This window comes from Aulostomus chinensis, chromosome 16 (genome assembly GCF_037954235.1).
Source record: "Aulostomus chinensis isolate RoL2024-O1b breed Wild chromosome 16, RoL_Achi_v1.0, whole genome shotgun sequence".
In the NCBI taxonomy this organism is placed as follows: Eukaryota; Metazoa; Chordata; class Actinopteri; order Syngnathiformes; family Aulostomidae; genus Aulostomus; species Aulostomus chinensis.
In genome coordinates this window covers 327,501-343,190 of record NC_141335.1, presented here as the reverse complement: position 1 = coordinate 343,190, position 15,690 = coordinate 327,501, and the positions used below count along the sequence as shown (strand labels likewise).

General features: G+C 49.3%; 1 protein-coding gene across 6 annotated transcripts in view; it reads right to left on the bottom strand.

Moving 5' to 3' along the window:
- Window positions 1–967: 967 nt before the first annotated feature.
- Window positions 968–15,690, bottom strand: part of cul9 (cullin 9) — a 45,433-nt gene continuing 30,710 nt past the window's right edge. For 3 of the 6 annotated variants that reach the window (XM_086179919.1, XM_086179921.1, XM_086179920.1), the window contains 22 exons: window positions 14,881–14,910; window positions 13,129–13,268; window positions 12,867–13,049; window positions 12,436–12,593; window positions 12,150–12,348; window positions 11,874–12,045; window positions 11,413–11,558; window positions 11,206–11,332; window positions 10,911–11,116; window positions 10,503–10,744; window positions 8,505–8,622; window positions 8,169–8,417; window positions 7,915–8,055; window positions 7,168–7,332; window positions 5,348–5,511; window positions 5,176–5,269; window positions 4,020–4,094; window positions 3,498–3,608; window positions 3,293–3,410; window positions 3,071–3,204; window positions 2,535–2,623; window positions 968–2,460 (listed from right to left, as the gene is read on the bottom strand). In XM_086179919.1, the coding sequence (XP_086036045.1) occupies window positions 2,238–2,460; window positions 2,535–2,623; window positions 3,071–3,204; window positions 3,293–3,410; window positions 3,498–3,608; window positions 4,020–4,094; window positions 5,176–5,269; window positions 5,348–5,511; window positions 7,168–7,332; window positions 7,915–8,055; window positions 8,169–8,417; window positions 8,505–8,622; window positions 10,503–10,744; window positions 10,911–11,116; window positions 11,206–11,332; window positions 11,413–11,558; window positions 11,874–12,045; window positions 12,150–12,348; window positions 12,436–12,593; window positions 12,867–13,049; window positions 13,129–13,268; window positions 14,881–14,910 (3,284 nt within the window). In that variant the 3' untranslated portion in view covers window positions 968–2,237. The remainder of the gene's footprint in view (window positions 2,461–2,534; window positions 2,624–3,070; window positions 3,205–3,292; window positions 3,411–3,497; window positions 3,609–4,019; window positions 4,095–5,175; window positions 5,270–5,347; window positions 5,512–7,167; window positions 7,333–7,914; window positions 8,056–8,168; window positions 8,418–8,504; window positions 8,623–10,502; window positions 10,745–10,910; window positions 11,117–11,205; window positions 11,333–11,412; window positions 11,559–11,873; window positions 12,046–12,149; window positions 12,349–12,435; window positions 12,594–12,866; window positions 13,050–13,128; window positions 13,269–14,880; window positions 14,911–15,690) is intronic. The other 3 variants (XM_086179916.1, XM_086179917.1, XM_086179918.1) reach the window with 3 other exon arrangements.

Sequence of the window (15,690 nt, the reverse complement as noted above, 5' to 3'; positions counted from 1 at the left end):
GGGGTGGAGCCTATCCCAGCAGCCTTCCCCCTGGACAGGTCACCAGTCCATGGCAGGGCCAACACATAGAGACAGACAACCATTGGCTCTCCCAGCCACGCCTACGGTCAATTTAGAGTCTGGATTAACCTGGTCCCTCTTGATGTCTTTGGACTGTGGAGGAAGCTGGAGTACCAGAGAGAACCCAGCAGGAACAGGGAGAACATGGAGACTCACCCAGAAAGACCCCGTGCTGCAGCCGGGGCTCCACCCACAACCTTCTTGATGGGGGGCCACAGGGAGGACCACTGCTCCACCCACAACCTTCTTGCTGGGGGGCCACAGGGAGGACCACTGCTCCACCCACAACCTTCTTGCTGGGGGCCACAGTGAGGACCACTGCTCCACCCACAACCTTCTTGCTGGGGGGCCACCGTGAGGACCACTGCTCCACCCACAACCTTCTTGCTGGGGGCCACAGTGAGGACCACTGCTCCACCCACAACCTTCTTGCTGGGGGGCCACAGGGAGGACCACTGCTCCACCGGGCCGCCCCAGATGGGAAATTTTCCAGTTAAATGTTAAGGTTTGCTGGTTTTGTTGGGTGAAATATTTCTTATTTTTGTTTCCTCGAATCCTCTTGTAATGGAATAAATAAAACAGTTAATATGTGGTCATTTCTTCCTAAGAATGACAGGAAACAGTCAAAAGATTCAAAGCAATATGTTTTTAATACCACAAAATCTTTCAATAACATGATGGCAGGGGAGACACTGATGGGGCACCGGTGTATCATAAAAGCCCACATCAAAATTTCTGAACTTTCACATGCAGTATACTGAAATATGGTAATTTCTTTAACAGTGTATTCTTGAATGTGTAAATAAGGGTCAGTTACTGAGCAATTAATGAAAATAGCATGTTCCACCATAAATTATATATATATATATATATATATATATATACATACATACATACAGTATGTGCAGACACATATATATACACATATATATACAAACATATATACAGTACAAATGCACATATTCATATAAACACATGTATAATACATGTGCCTATATAAAATATACACACACCTGTACACACACACGAGTATATACACACGCACGTGTATACACACACACACACACACACACACACACACACACACACACACACACACACACGCTATAATCCACACTAACAGAGTAGAAACACCTAAACACACTGATGGAATGTTGGCAGTGTTTGAGCGTGAATCAGAGGCGGCGCCGGTGTAGCAGAAAAAGCCTTTTATTTAGTTTGCTGGTTGAAGTCGCTTGACTCAACAAAGAACCAGAAAGACCATCATAGAACATTAATAATATGAATATAAGTTCTCTCAAAATTACAGCAGGAACATCAGATTTTCTCCACAACAAAACTTGATCTGACATCCTTCTGAAGACGGTGGGCGAGCGGGGGGGCTTGGCAAGCGTTATTGCAGTGAAAGTCAACGCGATGTCTTCAGATACAGAGAAACATCCAACCTTCAAACACCAAAACTGAACAGTTACATTTTTAAATCTCACACGAACGCTGCTGACGCCATCGCTGTCGCCGCCAGAGCAAGTCAAGGCAGAACGTGAACAAACGATAGAGGAAGAACGGAGTTACAAAAACATCACGAGGCTGCAGATGAACGACGCCCTTTCCCAAACACACATTTGTTCTGAGAGAATAAACACCACCAGGGCCCTGGTGTTCTGGAACCATAACCAGTGGAGACGGACCAGGAGGTGAGATTCGCTATGGAGGCATTCACGTCTGGGAACCATCAGATCTCATCAGCACGAGAAAGAGTTTAAAATCAACATCTGGAACCAGAATTTAAAATTTTAAAGTGAAAAAGTAAAAAAATCTCCAAATAAACTAAGGGAGCTGGTTCACACTGGTTGAGTTCAAACTGGCTTCTGACAGTCGAGCCAAACAGAATCTTTGACTTGTCCTAACAGCTCAGGAGGAAAGCAAGAGTTCAGACTTTGCTGCAATTCTTCTTCTTGACGGCGACAGTGGCGGCGGTGGTCGGATTGTGACTGGATGAAAACGAGGTTGAGAGAGAGTGGAAAAGTGAGTGCAGTGGTGTTGGGGAGGGGGTTTCCGGAGTGTCCTATTGTCCCCTGCATCCTCAGATGATGTCAGCGGTGCTGAGAGGGGGCGGAGCTGTGGTGAAGTCCAGCTCGTCCCTTCTTGACCGTTGCTGTGAGACTTTTGTATCCGGTTCAGTCAAAAGGGCTGAAGTCCCTCTCCAGGTTCTCGGACTCATCATCGTCCGAGAAGAAATCATCCTCATCAATGTCGTCTTCGTCGTAGTCCTCGTGCCACTCGGGGACATACTCTTCATCATACTCATCATCCTCGTCCTCCACCTCCTCGCCACCCTCCTCACCAGCACAGTTGTTGTTGTCCGAATCTCCAGACTCAGATGCTCGCTCAGACTTGGGCCTGCAGACACAAGACAAGTGGTAAGTCTGGACTGAGCTGAGCGGGTTCTGACGGACGCCGAGCGCTGTACTCACCCTTTGTTGGTGTCACTGTGATTGGAGACATCGGATGCCTGCGTGGATTCAGTTTCCTGGCTTTTAGACAGAAAACCCACCCTGAAGTCCTGGACAAAGACAGACACATCAAGATTGACTACAGTGGTGCTGGTTCTGGCTGGTACCGGTGGCACCGTTTGTCACTATAGCCCCGCCTCTGAGCCCTGATGTAAGCAGTCTTCGGTTTATGGACACACACACACACACACACACACACACACACACACACATACATAGGTGTGGTCGTACTTTTACTCCTCTATGTTCATCACAGCAGCACAATTGGAACACGTTCTGGTACCGTGGTTAATGTCGATGGTTGGAGAACTGAATTCTGAGCACACGAAATGTGGAGAAGTACTTTTACTTCCAATACTTACATAGTTTTGCTTGAGAAGAATTTCAAACGGAGACTACAGGACTCTGTTCTCTGGGTACCTCAAGTAAAGGAACGTCAGTTCTGCCAACGATAGCACAGCAGCATAGATGCTAGTACTGGATGTAGCACACGTTACCTGGGTGGAGTGCTGCAGGATGGCCAGCAGGCGCTCCTGGATGCGCCGGATCAGTTCCAGGCCCGTGTTGAGGTGTTCGGGTTTGAGCAGCCGGACACATGACGCCAGGTCGGTGCACTGCAGCAAAGTCTCCTCTTAAGAACAAAAGATCATGTTAAAGATAGGCAGGTGCGCGGGTCAAAGACAGCGACTAGTAAGAGTGGACATGTGTGACGGTCTCACCCAGCAGGATCTGCAGGGCGTTGGTGTGCAGGTCCAGAGCCTCCGTCTGCTGCTCCATCACATCCATTTTCTCTGTCTCGTGGTTGTAGTAGCTGTACACGCAGGAGTAAGCCAGCACCTGCAGGTGGACACCAGGGAGAAGTTCACATCAAACACCTTCTACAGCCGCATGGCGCAGCGATGACAGCGAGGATGAGCGTGTTACCTTGCGAGCCTGAGCAAGCATCTTGCAGGCGTCAATGACGAAGGTCAGAGACTTCATCTGCAATGCTTCGTTGATGGATGACACTTTGTTCTCCAGGTTGATGGCGAAGTCCTGCAGCATGAAGCAGAGTGACTTGCTGAGGCTCAGAGACACCAACGACTCACACAACATCCGTCGTGTCTTTCTAAAAACATTCAAAATAAATCGCTACACTTTTCTCAATCAAACTTTTTCTTCAGTTTCACAACAAGAGAGAACGTTGGTGGCAGAAGAAGAATGCCAGTACAGACGAGACCATCATTCATCACTGAACCACCTCCTGCCAGTTTCTGGACCTTTTCATCAGGTTGGGAATCTTGGGGCCTCTAGGAGGCGCTCTAGGGTGGAGCGGCTTCAGTGTGACCAGCACACATCTGGTTAATCCTTCAAGGATGTGTGTGACTAGTTGTGGATATCTACTTGATCAATAACTCAGTTCTGGCTCAGGTCTGACAGGTGGACGTGTGGCGGGTGGGCAGGTACCTTGGCCTGGTGGTGGAAGGTGCATCTCTCATTATAATCCTGGAACTTCTTCTCCTGACGTGCTGCTTTACTCACCTGCAACGACAACAGCAGGCCTGTCAGACACTCGTGCCCTGTGCCTCACACCAGTCAGATGAACAAGTCAGGACGCTCTGTTCCATGACTGCTGCTCAAATCTAACTAGCTTACTTGCTATCTAATTTTCTAGTTAACTTGGTAACGAGCTAAGTACTAAAAAAAACCTAACTAGCTAACTGGTTAACTAGCTTGCTACATAACTGTCTAACTAGCCAACACTTTTTCCCAGTTTTCCCCTGCTGTTACACCAGCCTGCTCTCCATGAACCAGTCTACCATCCAGTCCCCCATCAAGCTGGCTTGCTCTCCCTGCCTCCCCTCCCATGAACCAGTCTACCATCCAGTCCCCCATCAAGCTGGCTTGCTCTCCCTGCCTCCCCTCCCATGAACCAGTCTACCATCCAGTCCCCCATCAAGCTGGCTTGCTCTCCCTGCCTCCCCTCCCATGAACCAGTCTACCATCCAGTCCCCCATCAAGCTGGCTCGCTCTCCCTGCCTCCCCTCCCATGAACCAGTCTACCATCCAGTCCCCCATCAAGCTGGCTCGCTCTCCCTGCCTCCCCTCCCATGAACCAGTCTACCATCCAGTCCCCCATCAAGCTGGCTTGCTCTCCCTGCCTCCCCTTCCATGAACCAGTCTACCATACAGTCCCCCATCAAGCTGGCTTGCTCTCCCTGCCTCCCCTTCCAGAAGCTTCCTTCTTCAACTGTTATTAACATTTCCATGTTTCCTCCATTCTGTGTTATAAACTGTTTTCTTGTCTGTACCAACATCTCCTGCACGTCTGTCCCTCCTGGTGAGGGATCCTCCTCCCCTCCTCACCCTGAGGTTTCTCCCATTTTTCCCTGTTCAAGGTTTTCTATGGAGTTTCTCCTCAGTCGATGTGAGGCTCTGAGGGCAGAGGATGTTGTTATGATGCCATGAAGCCTGGAGACAAACTGGTGGGGAAAACAGGCTACAAAGAAAACTGCCTTGCCTCTGCCAACAGGCCAAGGAATCAGGATCCCTGTGTGTCAGCGAGAGTTTAAATAGCTTTGTCAATACACATATGGACTTGTGGTCACGTGACTGAACTGACCATGGCAGAGCAGTTGTAGTAGTCTTTGTGAGTTGGTTTCCATGGTTTCAGACAGCGCCAGCAGAAGCCATGATTACACTTGGCACAGGTCATACTGAAGAGAGAGCAACATGGGCTGAGTTAACACCATGTCAGCATCAGAGCAAGTGGTGGTGGCGGCGGCGCTACGTACTGCAGGCAGCCTTCATTCTTCTCGATCTGAGCCTGGCAGCTCGGGCAGCGTTTGGAGATGAGCTTGGCGAGGTGTTTGCTCTGAGCCTCCATGCTCATCCCATCATAGTAGCCGCCATCATCCATCCACTGAGACATGTGGCTGCAGCTGGCTGGGTAGTGAGCCTGCAGGGAGAGGAAACACCAGGCCGTCAGGACTCAAATGTGGGACTCTCTTGCTCAGAGGCAACCGTGCCAACCTCCACATCGCCAGTCAAAATATGCACATACACACACACACACACACACACACTGCAAAGTCATTCTGACTAACGGCTCTGATATCTAGCCACCACTCCTCAACTGGATCTGTGAGGTAGATGGAGGGGCGGAGCCTGCAGCAGTCAGAATGACAACTTCTTTGTGACATCATGGGCCCGCCCCTTAAACAATGGGCACTGCACTTATCAATAAAATAAGTCAAAAAGTTCATGTCCGTGATGCAGTGTCAGGACATCAGGATGAACATGGCGGTCATGACAGAGCAGCCCCGTGAGGTGAAAACAAGCCAGTCGAGAGAGAGAGAGAGCGAGAGACATAGTGACAGTGTGAGAGAGAGAGTGACGTGTGAGAGAGTGACTGTGAGAGAGAGTGACGGTGTGAGAGAGAGAGTGACAGTGTGAGAGAGAGAGTGACTGTGTGAGAGAGTGACAGTGTGAGAGAGAGAGTGACAGTGTGAGAGAGAGTGACAGTGTGAGAGAGACTGAGAGAGAGAGTGACAGTGTGAGAGAGTGACAGTGTGAGAGAGTGACAGTGTGAGAGAGTGACAGTGTGAGAGAGAGTGACAGAGTGAGAGAGTGACAGTGTGAGAGTGTGAAAGAGAGTGACAGTGTGAGAGAGAGAGTGACAGTGTGAGAGAGAGAGTGACAGTGTGAGAGAGTGTGTGAGAGAGAGACAGTGTGAGAGAGAGACAGTGTGAGAGAGAGACAGTGTGAGAGAGAGTGACAGTGTGAGAGAGTGACAGTGTGAGAGAGAGTGACAGTGTGAGAGAGTGACAGTGTGAGAGAGAGTGACAGTGTGAGAGTGTGAGAGAGAGTGACAGTGAGAGAGAGTGACAGTGTGAGTGACAGTGTGAGAGAGTGACAGTGTGAGAGAGTGTGAGAGAGAGTGACAGTGTGTGAGAGAGAGTGACAGTGTGAGACAGAGAGTGACAGTGTGAGAGAGTGTGACAGTGTGAGAGAGTGAGTGTGAGAGAGTGAGAGTGACAGTGAGAGAGAGTGACAGTGAGAGAGTGACAGTGTGAGAGTGTGAGAGAGAGTGACAGTGTGAGAGAGAGAGTGACAGTGTGAGAGTGTGAAAGAGAGTGACAGTGTGAGAGAGTGTGAGAGAGAGTGACAGTGTGAGAGAGTGACAGTGTGAGAGAGTGTGAGAGAGAGTGACAGTGTGAGAGCGAGAGTGACAGTGTGAGAGAGTGACAGTGTGAGAGAGAGTGACAGTGTGAGAGAGAGTGACAGTGTGAGAGAGAGAGTGACAGTGTGAGAGAGAGTGACAGTGAGAGAGAGTGTGAGAGAGAGTGAGAGTGTGAGAGTGACAGTGTGTGAGAGAGAGTGACAGTGTGAGACAGAGAGTGACAGTGTGAGAGAGAGAGTGACAGTGTGAGAGAGAGTGACAGTGTGAGGGAGAGAGACAAAGAGTGACAGTGTGAGAGAGAGTGACAGTGTGAGAGTGACTGTGAGAGAGTGAGACAAAGAGTGACAGTGTGAGAGAGAGTGACAGTGTGAGAGTGAGAGAGTGACAGTGTGAGAGAGTGTGAGAGTGAGAGAGACAGCATGAGAGTCTGACCTCGGGGAAGTTGCAGCTGAAGCAGGACGACCAGCAGCACTTGGAGCACGTTCCCATGCTGCCCATGTTCTCCTTACATAGGATCTGGTCGCATCCCTGCGGGTTGGTGCACCACGTCAGGTTGGCGCAGCACTCCACGTACCCTCGCAGCAGGGCGCTCTCGTACTGCAGAGGAAGAGTTCAGACTTCATCATGATGCTGGGGTCTGACACCTCTGTGATGGTACAGAGATACGAGCACATCATGGGGACGGTGTATTGTGACATTAAAAGGCCAAGTCACATGGACGCCATTTAACCTCAATTAATTTACAGAGTGATTGGCTGGGTATGACCTCAGACCCTGCCCGGACCTAAAGACATTCAGGTGGACTTTGATCATTTGTCCAGCAGAAGGTGCTGCAACTCTCTTTACAAGCCTCTCAGCTGGTCAGAAGATGTGAAACTCCACCTCTGGGCTCACCAGGGCGTGTTTGTGGAGTTTGTTGATGAGCTCAGAGATGACTGACACTTTCAGTTTTCTACCGTCAGTGACAGCGTATTTTAAGAGGTGGAGTTGGAGGACTTGTGACATCAATTATTATTAATTTTTATTTTAATACTGTATTTATTTTATTTTCAATAATCAATTATTATTTTGGAAGCGAACCCAGCAGATGCATGACCAACACTCACATCTCAAACCTGTCAATGGCAACTATACAATCGACAGGTTCAGCAGGACACAGGTGGGCGGGGCAGGCGTTACCTTGGCAACGGTGTCCTTGTCAGTGAGGATGTTGAGGAAGAAGTGTGAGGTGGGCTGGGCCTGGCAGTCCGTGATTGGACAGTTGCAGTTCATCACTAGGTTCTGCTCGATACGGGCCGTCAGGTACTCCTGCCAGCATGACTGCAACACACACACACATACGTCTCTCTCACACACACACCCCTCCAGCACAGGCACACCATCGTACTCACACTGCACTACAACACACAACCGGTACCATGCAGACTGCTCACCCTGCAGCAGTAGTGCATGCAGCTCAGTGATGGGACCTGGTCTGTGGTGGAACTGCGGGGAACCAAGCACACTGGGCAGGTGGAGGCGGGGCTTGGTGGCGGCTGAGGGTTCCGGGACTTGAGTCCAGCCGCCATGACAAGGGCGTCAGGGTCGTCAGTGTAACGCTGCACGAGCAGGTCCATATTCCACTTACAGTGAACCAGAAGGTGTTCAGCCCAGTCCAGGTCCAGACTCAGAGTCCCTGAAACCTGAGCGGGACACGGTACTTTACCCGTCTGACCCCAAACACACCTGACAATGTCACCTGATACTTAATTGAAACAAACTTTACTGACCTGTTGGATGGTCCTCTGCATCAGCTGACGAACTTCCTCCTGAGTCATTGTCCGGCCCATCGAGAAGAGAACTGCGTCCAAAACTCCATCCTCAAACAGCCGCGGTGCTGCAACGTCACTGTTAAACACACACACACACACACACACACACACACACACACACACACACACACACACACACACTTCCCTTCACTATTTCAAAGGAAAACACTGGGATGCTCCAGTTTCTGATACAGTACGTGAACTTCAAGTATCTACTGATACAGAGTACTGGTCCAATACCACTGCATTAAAATATACTGAGACATTTTCACTTAACCTAACCAGCTGTAAACTTCTAGCCCTGCACTGATTTGGTGATACTGCTATCCATTTATTACATGAATCTATACAGAGAATTAAAGCCACTGAGGTTTTTATGTTGTAGTGTGACAGTCACACCTGAGCAGGAGCACAACTCTAGGACTTCATTACATCACCACCATCAAATCAACTGTACGCCATTTTTACAACTGTGGCGCAACAACAAGGTCAAAGAGCTGAGCAAAGGAGTGAAAGAGGGCATCTCCACTGAAGGCCCTTTGTGAGGTTCATGGCAACCATTTGAAACTGGTTTCCAGTGTTGCTGCTGCAGTTCATTTGCCTTGTTGAACGCGCCGTGTTCATCGGCGTGACGCCTGAAAAAGCTTGACAAGATCACTGGTGCTAAACCTCCACAGGGCGGCGTCGCCTTTCCAAACTGAAACCTTGGCCATTCCACGTCACTATTTTACTGGTGGGACTTTCCGGATGTTTGACTTAGTTGCTCTGAAACAGCGCCGAGTTGTTGGTCTTTACCGCAGTAAAATCAGAGGACAGTCGCTTTGTTTGGTTCAGCAGCATCAAAAACGTGGTGTCAGATGGTCCTCACTCATGTACTCCAGCATTTTTTGCCATATCGGAGGCTTTTCTGATACTGGTATCGTTATGAGAACAACTAATATATTCATGAATTCAAGAATATTCATGAGGCCATAATTGCCTTTGAAGCATTCACTTTTATTCACACCTTTATTCAACATTTTGTGTTTTGGCTGAGTTGGGGATGGTTGATGCCATCGGCTCACCATGCACATCGTCATACGCCAATTTACTAAACAACAACAGTAGTATTTGTATAGTATTTATTTAGTAAACACAAGACGCTGCTCAGAGTTTCAAAGTAAAGCAGCTTTTGCTTGTCAACTGGTAGATAGACGTCTGAGGTAAGCAAGACATTCAATTTCCAAAAAGAGCAACAAAAAAGATCAACATTAAAGACCTCGCTGGAATAAAGTAACTCCTGTACCGTGTTAGCTGACAGCATTAGCTTGTTACCGGTCTTAGCAGCACGGTGTGGACGTGGCCGTGTTGTTTCAGATGAGAAAAGTCAACGTGAGTTAAGAGGAAAATTTTTAAATGTGGTGTCTGGTGTGAAACCCCAGTGAGTCACAGCCACAGGAGTGACGGAACGGCCCCTGCAGTGATGACATCGTGTGGAACCGTGAGTACTTTTAAAAGAGTCTTCGGGACTAAAGGGAAAAGCTTAGTGATCTTTTGTTCTAGCAACTGACTTGGTTTAGTTCGTCTTTGTTTCACCTGAGATGGCGTCAGTCAGAGGTGGCGAGGAACTGACCTCTCATTCTTGACTTTCTCACAAAGGTACAGGAAACAGAAAGAAGGTGGTGGGCTAGAGAGGTTTCTTACTTCTGTCATATTTTATTTGAATTATCCACCAGAAGAAGAACAAATATAACTGCAGACCATTTAATTTGATAGTATCTTTCTGTTGTTGATGTAACCAAGTTGAGCTGAACTGGGACGAGCGCATCAGAGTGTGCAGCAGTCAGATGTGCGATGGCCAACAGAGATTTAGATCGACATGGTGAACAGAGCTTCAGCTGATGAGTCAGGAAACTAATGACAACATGAGTGTTGGTACTTTAGCCATGACCTCAGAAGTCAGAGGTCGCATCACACCTGGCGTCGGTGCTGTCCTTCCTGATCTCAGTCCGGCTGAAGGAAAATTGGGCCTGGCCCTTCTGTGGTGTCGACGGATCCTCGGGCAGGAACTCCACAATGTGTGGGTTGTCCTCATTGCGGCGGACGCAGCCTTTGCCAATGACGTGCATGATGCAGGACAGGACATCACCAGTGCTGCAGCTGAACCGCCCAGTACCTGGAGAGCGGGAGGCTTCACGTTTCTGACATGAGTCTAGAACCTGCAGGAGGAGGAGACCCCAGTCAGAACCACATGATTGACTGGATGAACTGTCAGCCAGTGCTCCCTGGAGTTGATGATGCCCACCTGAAGGCCTTGCACACACAGAACGGAAACTGACAATTTAAATTTGAGGTACGGGTTAGAGTTTTGCAGTAACCTCTGACCTTGAAGACCAGGTTGTCGATGTGCATTTCCTTCTCCTGCTTCATGATGTGGACAATCAGGCAGTAAATGTAGTTCCTTTTCCTCTCCAGCGTGCCAGCAGCGTCCTCGTCCACATTCAGGTATGTTTGTTTGGGCTGCAGTTGGAAGGACACCAGGGTGCCATCCAGACTCTGAGACACCACCTCCTGGTTCAATCGCAACACGGCTGCGAGGAAACAGAAGAGTTAAAGGGGAGGAAGTGCATAGTGTGTGTGTATGTGTGTGTGTGTGTGTGTGTGTGTGTGTGTATCTAACCCTGGCTGGGGTGGTCTGGGTTGCTGCAGGTCAGCAGTCCTTTCTCACCGATGAGAGGCAATAGAGCATGCAACAGTACAGCAGCAGACACGCCACTCGCCTGCAGCAGAGTATCTGCTCTCACTTCCTAAACACACAAGAGTGGGTGGACACCACATGCAGTTATATCTCTGTTATATCACATGCTTAGGTGAGTGTGTGTGTTACCTTTTGGCTGTTGAACTGCAGTAGGATGAACATCTGCAGTGTGGAGACGTGCAGTGTCCAACAGCCCAACTGCAGCTCTGCGTGACCAAGCCACGTCCACTGTAGCCGCCGTGGCTGAGAGTGACTGAGACTGTACATGGACTGACCTACACACACACACACACACACACACACACACACACACAACACTATCAGGAAAACTACAACCACCACAATGTACTGGGCAGGTCATCTGACATGGCTACACACATTTCTTGATAACACACAAGTCTAAGATTTAAGTCCCGCCCACAGCAGACAATGCTTGGAGGTGCCTGCAGGTCATTGTGGTGGGACCACCTGGTCACTGTTGTGGCTCCAGAACCGAAACCATGTTTAATGAGCTGTTGAAAAGGAGATCCAGGCTTGGGCTGGATAAACTGGTACTGCCTGAGTATCAGACTGGGTGGACTGGTACTGACTGTGAGTGTAGAACTGGGTGAACTGGTTCAGATAGGAGCAGAGTTCAGCTGGAAAATGTTTGGCAGGTTCATCCAAGAAGCAGCGTGGGGAGACAGACCAGCAGCGCGGAGACAGGACCAGAACTTGGACGTCTGCCTCCTCCTCCGACTCCACCCACTCATCCTGCATCATCTACAGGAGCAGCAGGAAAGGTCACAGGCTTTAAAGAATAACAAAGGCAGGCTACATTGAAGTTTAATGCTCAAAGGTTGAGTTGGCTCTGGTTTGAACTGGACCTGGTCGTGCTCCTGCAGGGTCCGGTCCAGCTGCTGTAGACGATACAAGTGAAACTCCTGCTGCAATTCAGAAGACTCGCTCAGGTTCTTCAACATCTGCTGAGGGAAGCGACTAGGGAAGCAGCTGCCGATTTGATCAATCACGGCGCTTTCCAACCAGACGTTCCCCTGAGCCAGCAGCCGGTCTCCTAGGTAGTACCTGGATCCAGTCACAAGCAGGTCTTATTGTCATGTCTGTGGATGCTGAGACTGTCACCTGGCAGCTTATCCACTGTGGCTTTCCAACCTGTAGAAATGCTCAAAGGTGTTGGCGAGCTCCAGGCCAGACAGGAAGAGCATCGGCTCCAGAAACTGCAGCAGCTTCCCCAGAGTGTCCACACTGGCCACCATGCTGCTGCTGGCCTGGATCATCTGGTCAATGTACTGGGCGAAGCGCTCGCTCACCTGCGTGTACACACACACACACACACACACACACACACACAACCTTCATCATCATCATCTCCGTCATCACATGCCGGTTCAGAGAAAGACACGTCCAACTAGCAGCTTTTAGCTTTATTTTGGATTTTCAAGAATCAGAAGGTTAACCAGGTTGAGCCTTGACAGCTGGTGTGAAACCAGACTTAAACCTGGTTTACTTAAGTCAGGTCCTCCGTGTCTCTGAGCTGATTTGCATGTCTGAGTTAAGTCTGACTTAAACCTGCCTTTACTTACATGCATGGCTCGGAGGATGGACAGCTGCACCAGAGCAGCAGAGAAACCGTGTCGAAGGGCGAGGACAAAGGCAGTCTGCTGCCCGAACAGCTCCTCCATGGCGTTCTTAAGCCGCAAGTACAGAGTTCGGTAACGCTCCACGAAATCCGGCAGGCTGCAGCTTGACTCCAGAAACTTCTTCACCTGAAATTTCTTGTGTCATTTGATGGTTTTGGACTTAAAACGAACTTCAGTAACTCAAATAGCAAAAATGAAGTCTCACCTGGCGTTGGACCACACCCTGCCAACAGAGGGCGATATCTGCAATGCTGCTGCTGCTGTTCTTTACTTTGGGCTTCACTGCGGACGAGGAGGAGGAGGCCGAGGCCGCGGCGGACTCCTTATTTTTACCATCTTTACCGTCTGGAAGACACATTGCAAACGTTTGGGCTCTGAATTGACACGTCAAGCACATGGACATGGACGAGAAATGAAAAGAGCAGCCACAAACGTGAAGATGAAGCAGCAGCTTGTTTCTGACCTTTCACACCTGAAATCAACCAACAGTCACTAAAATGGGAACAGGAAGTCAGGTGACAAAGAATGAGCTAAAAAAAACAAAAGGATGGTGGTCGATAGGGAGGGGGAGGAGCCATCTGGCGTCCCCTGCTGGATGTCTGAGGATAAAGATCAATGAAGGATTCACCAAATGTACCAGCGGAAAGAACCACCAGGGGGGATTTCATTGGAAAACTCTAGGGGTCATGTGGCAACAGAGGGCGGAGCCAACTGTATCTAGACAGGGAGCCTCATGGTGACACCAGAGAGCCAGTCAGACCAGAGCCATATATAGAGAGCGTTTGGCCAATTCTGTCATGGGATTGGCTCAGAGGTGGTCACCTGTTTTATGGGCGCCATGTCCGCTACCATTTCCCAATATTTATCCAATGCTACACGTAGCAAAGAGAATATCAGAGATCAGTTTTCAACTTTAATAAATTATCAACAATCAACTTCCACAAAGAATCAATGATCCCAAACCGCACAGCTCATGGCTGCCCAGCAGGAACGGGGCAGAAACAAATGCTTCGTTTTCAGCGTCAGGTCATCAGTTTCTGATGTACTTGACCTGTGAGTGCTGGCGCCCCCCGCAGGAACCAGATTCATCAGCTCATCACTCTCTCTGGGCCGCCCACATCCACAGCTCTGCACCTGAGACTAGATGCACCAGGCTTCACCGTTCAGCTCCAGAAGGACGTTCAGGTGTGACGGTGCAGGATGAAGGAGAAGAGGAGACTCTTCAGTGTTTGGCCAAATCACCTCAACTTTATTGGTTATTCTTAACGGTGATGAACACCAGGAGACGATCAGTTCTCTTGTCCAGGTGTGGTCTTCATTAGTGGTCACGTGGCTCCAGCAGGCTGGAATAATGAGGGCTTCCCTCAGCTGGGAGCCTGGAGCGTTCATAGGAGTGAAAGGACAGCTCTTTTATAGCCGATTGAAGCAGAAACTCTGACCCTCACCTGCTCCGGACCAGGTGAGGTTGACCACATCAGTTACCATGGTGATCCAGCCAGGTTAGAAGAGAGCCACCTTCATGACGTTGAGAACCCCGCCTCTGGTCTCCACACCTCGCTCACCACTCATCTCACCTCCTGGTGCAGCCCTCAAGAGCCACCAGCATAAACAGGTCACCTCAAACACCAGATTCACCAGAATGAACGCAAGTCATCCACTAAGTTTAAAGAGATTTGCAGGGTGATATTTCATCGGAACACGACTTCAGTTAAACGCTGGTCCGATTTATCTCACTCACTAAAAGTTTTTATTTTCTTGAAAACTTTTTTAAGGGTTCCAGGCAGTTCTGTAATTCACCAAAAGTAATGTTTTCATGTTTATCCAAGCACTGCTGTGTGGTTGGATGATTCTGGCAGTGACATCACATCAGCAGGGGGCGCCATGCTGACTTCCTGTCCTCAGAGCAGGTAACAAGGGAAATGCAGCAGCGTGGCATCTAGACTCAGCTGTTACTTACTCTTCAGCTCTCTGCTGCGGTTGAGACCTTCTGGAGACAAAATAAACTCTTTAGACACAAGGACACGCAGCAGCAGCAGCATCATCATCATCATCATCGCCACAGAAACATTACACACTCGCTGAATCAATGTCTCCCAGCTGCAGCTGTGCAGCCCTGCTTGACGCCTCTCACCGACATCACCCTGATTGGCGAGGCCAATTTTCTGCATATCTGATGTTCTGACTGACTTTAGTCATCGGAGACATCTACTGTCTGATGTTATTAATTCTGTGTTTGTACTGAAAGCACAGGATGTGTGTGATGGCATGGACAGTCCTTTCTCTCTCCTTCAGTGCAGTACCGCCATGACCCAATATGCTGTACGTGTGCGGGTATCAGACTGCATGCAGACTTGCTGTGCCAGGCTTACTGCTCGGCGAGCGTCTACTATACCCTGCACGGTGGTGGCCTGCTTCAGTCGACTACTCAGCGGTGCTATGATGAGGTTGACAGATGGTGTATGACATATCTGACGGCATGGGACACAAGCAAACAGTCAAGCAACCGCCAATCAACCGGCCAGTAAAAATGCAGTAAGAAATGAATACCGCTGAGACTTAAGACAACATGTTTTTGTTGGACAATCAAATCAAACATTACAGACGAACATGAACAGCCCCCCATCCCAGATGACGTGATGACGCTGAGGACTGACGTGCTCCAGGCTCAGGGAGGTCTACATGTGTCAGATAGATAGGCGGACCCTTGATGAGTCCAAGTGTCACTCAGTGTGTCAGAGTGTCGCTTGCTTCACAGAACCGGTTCTAT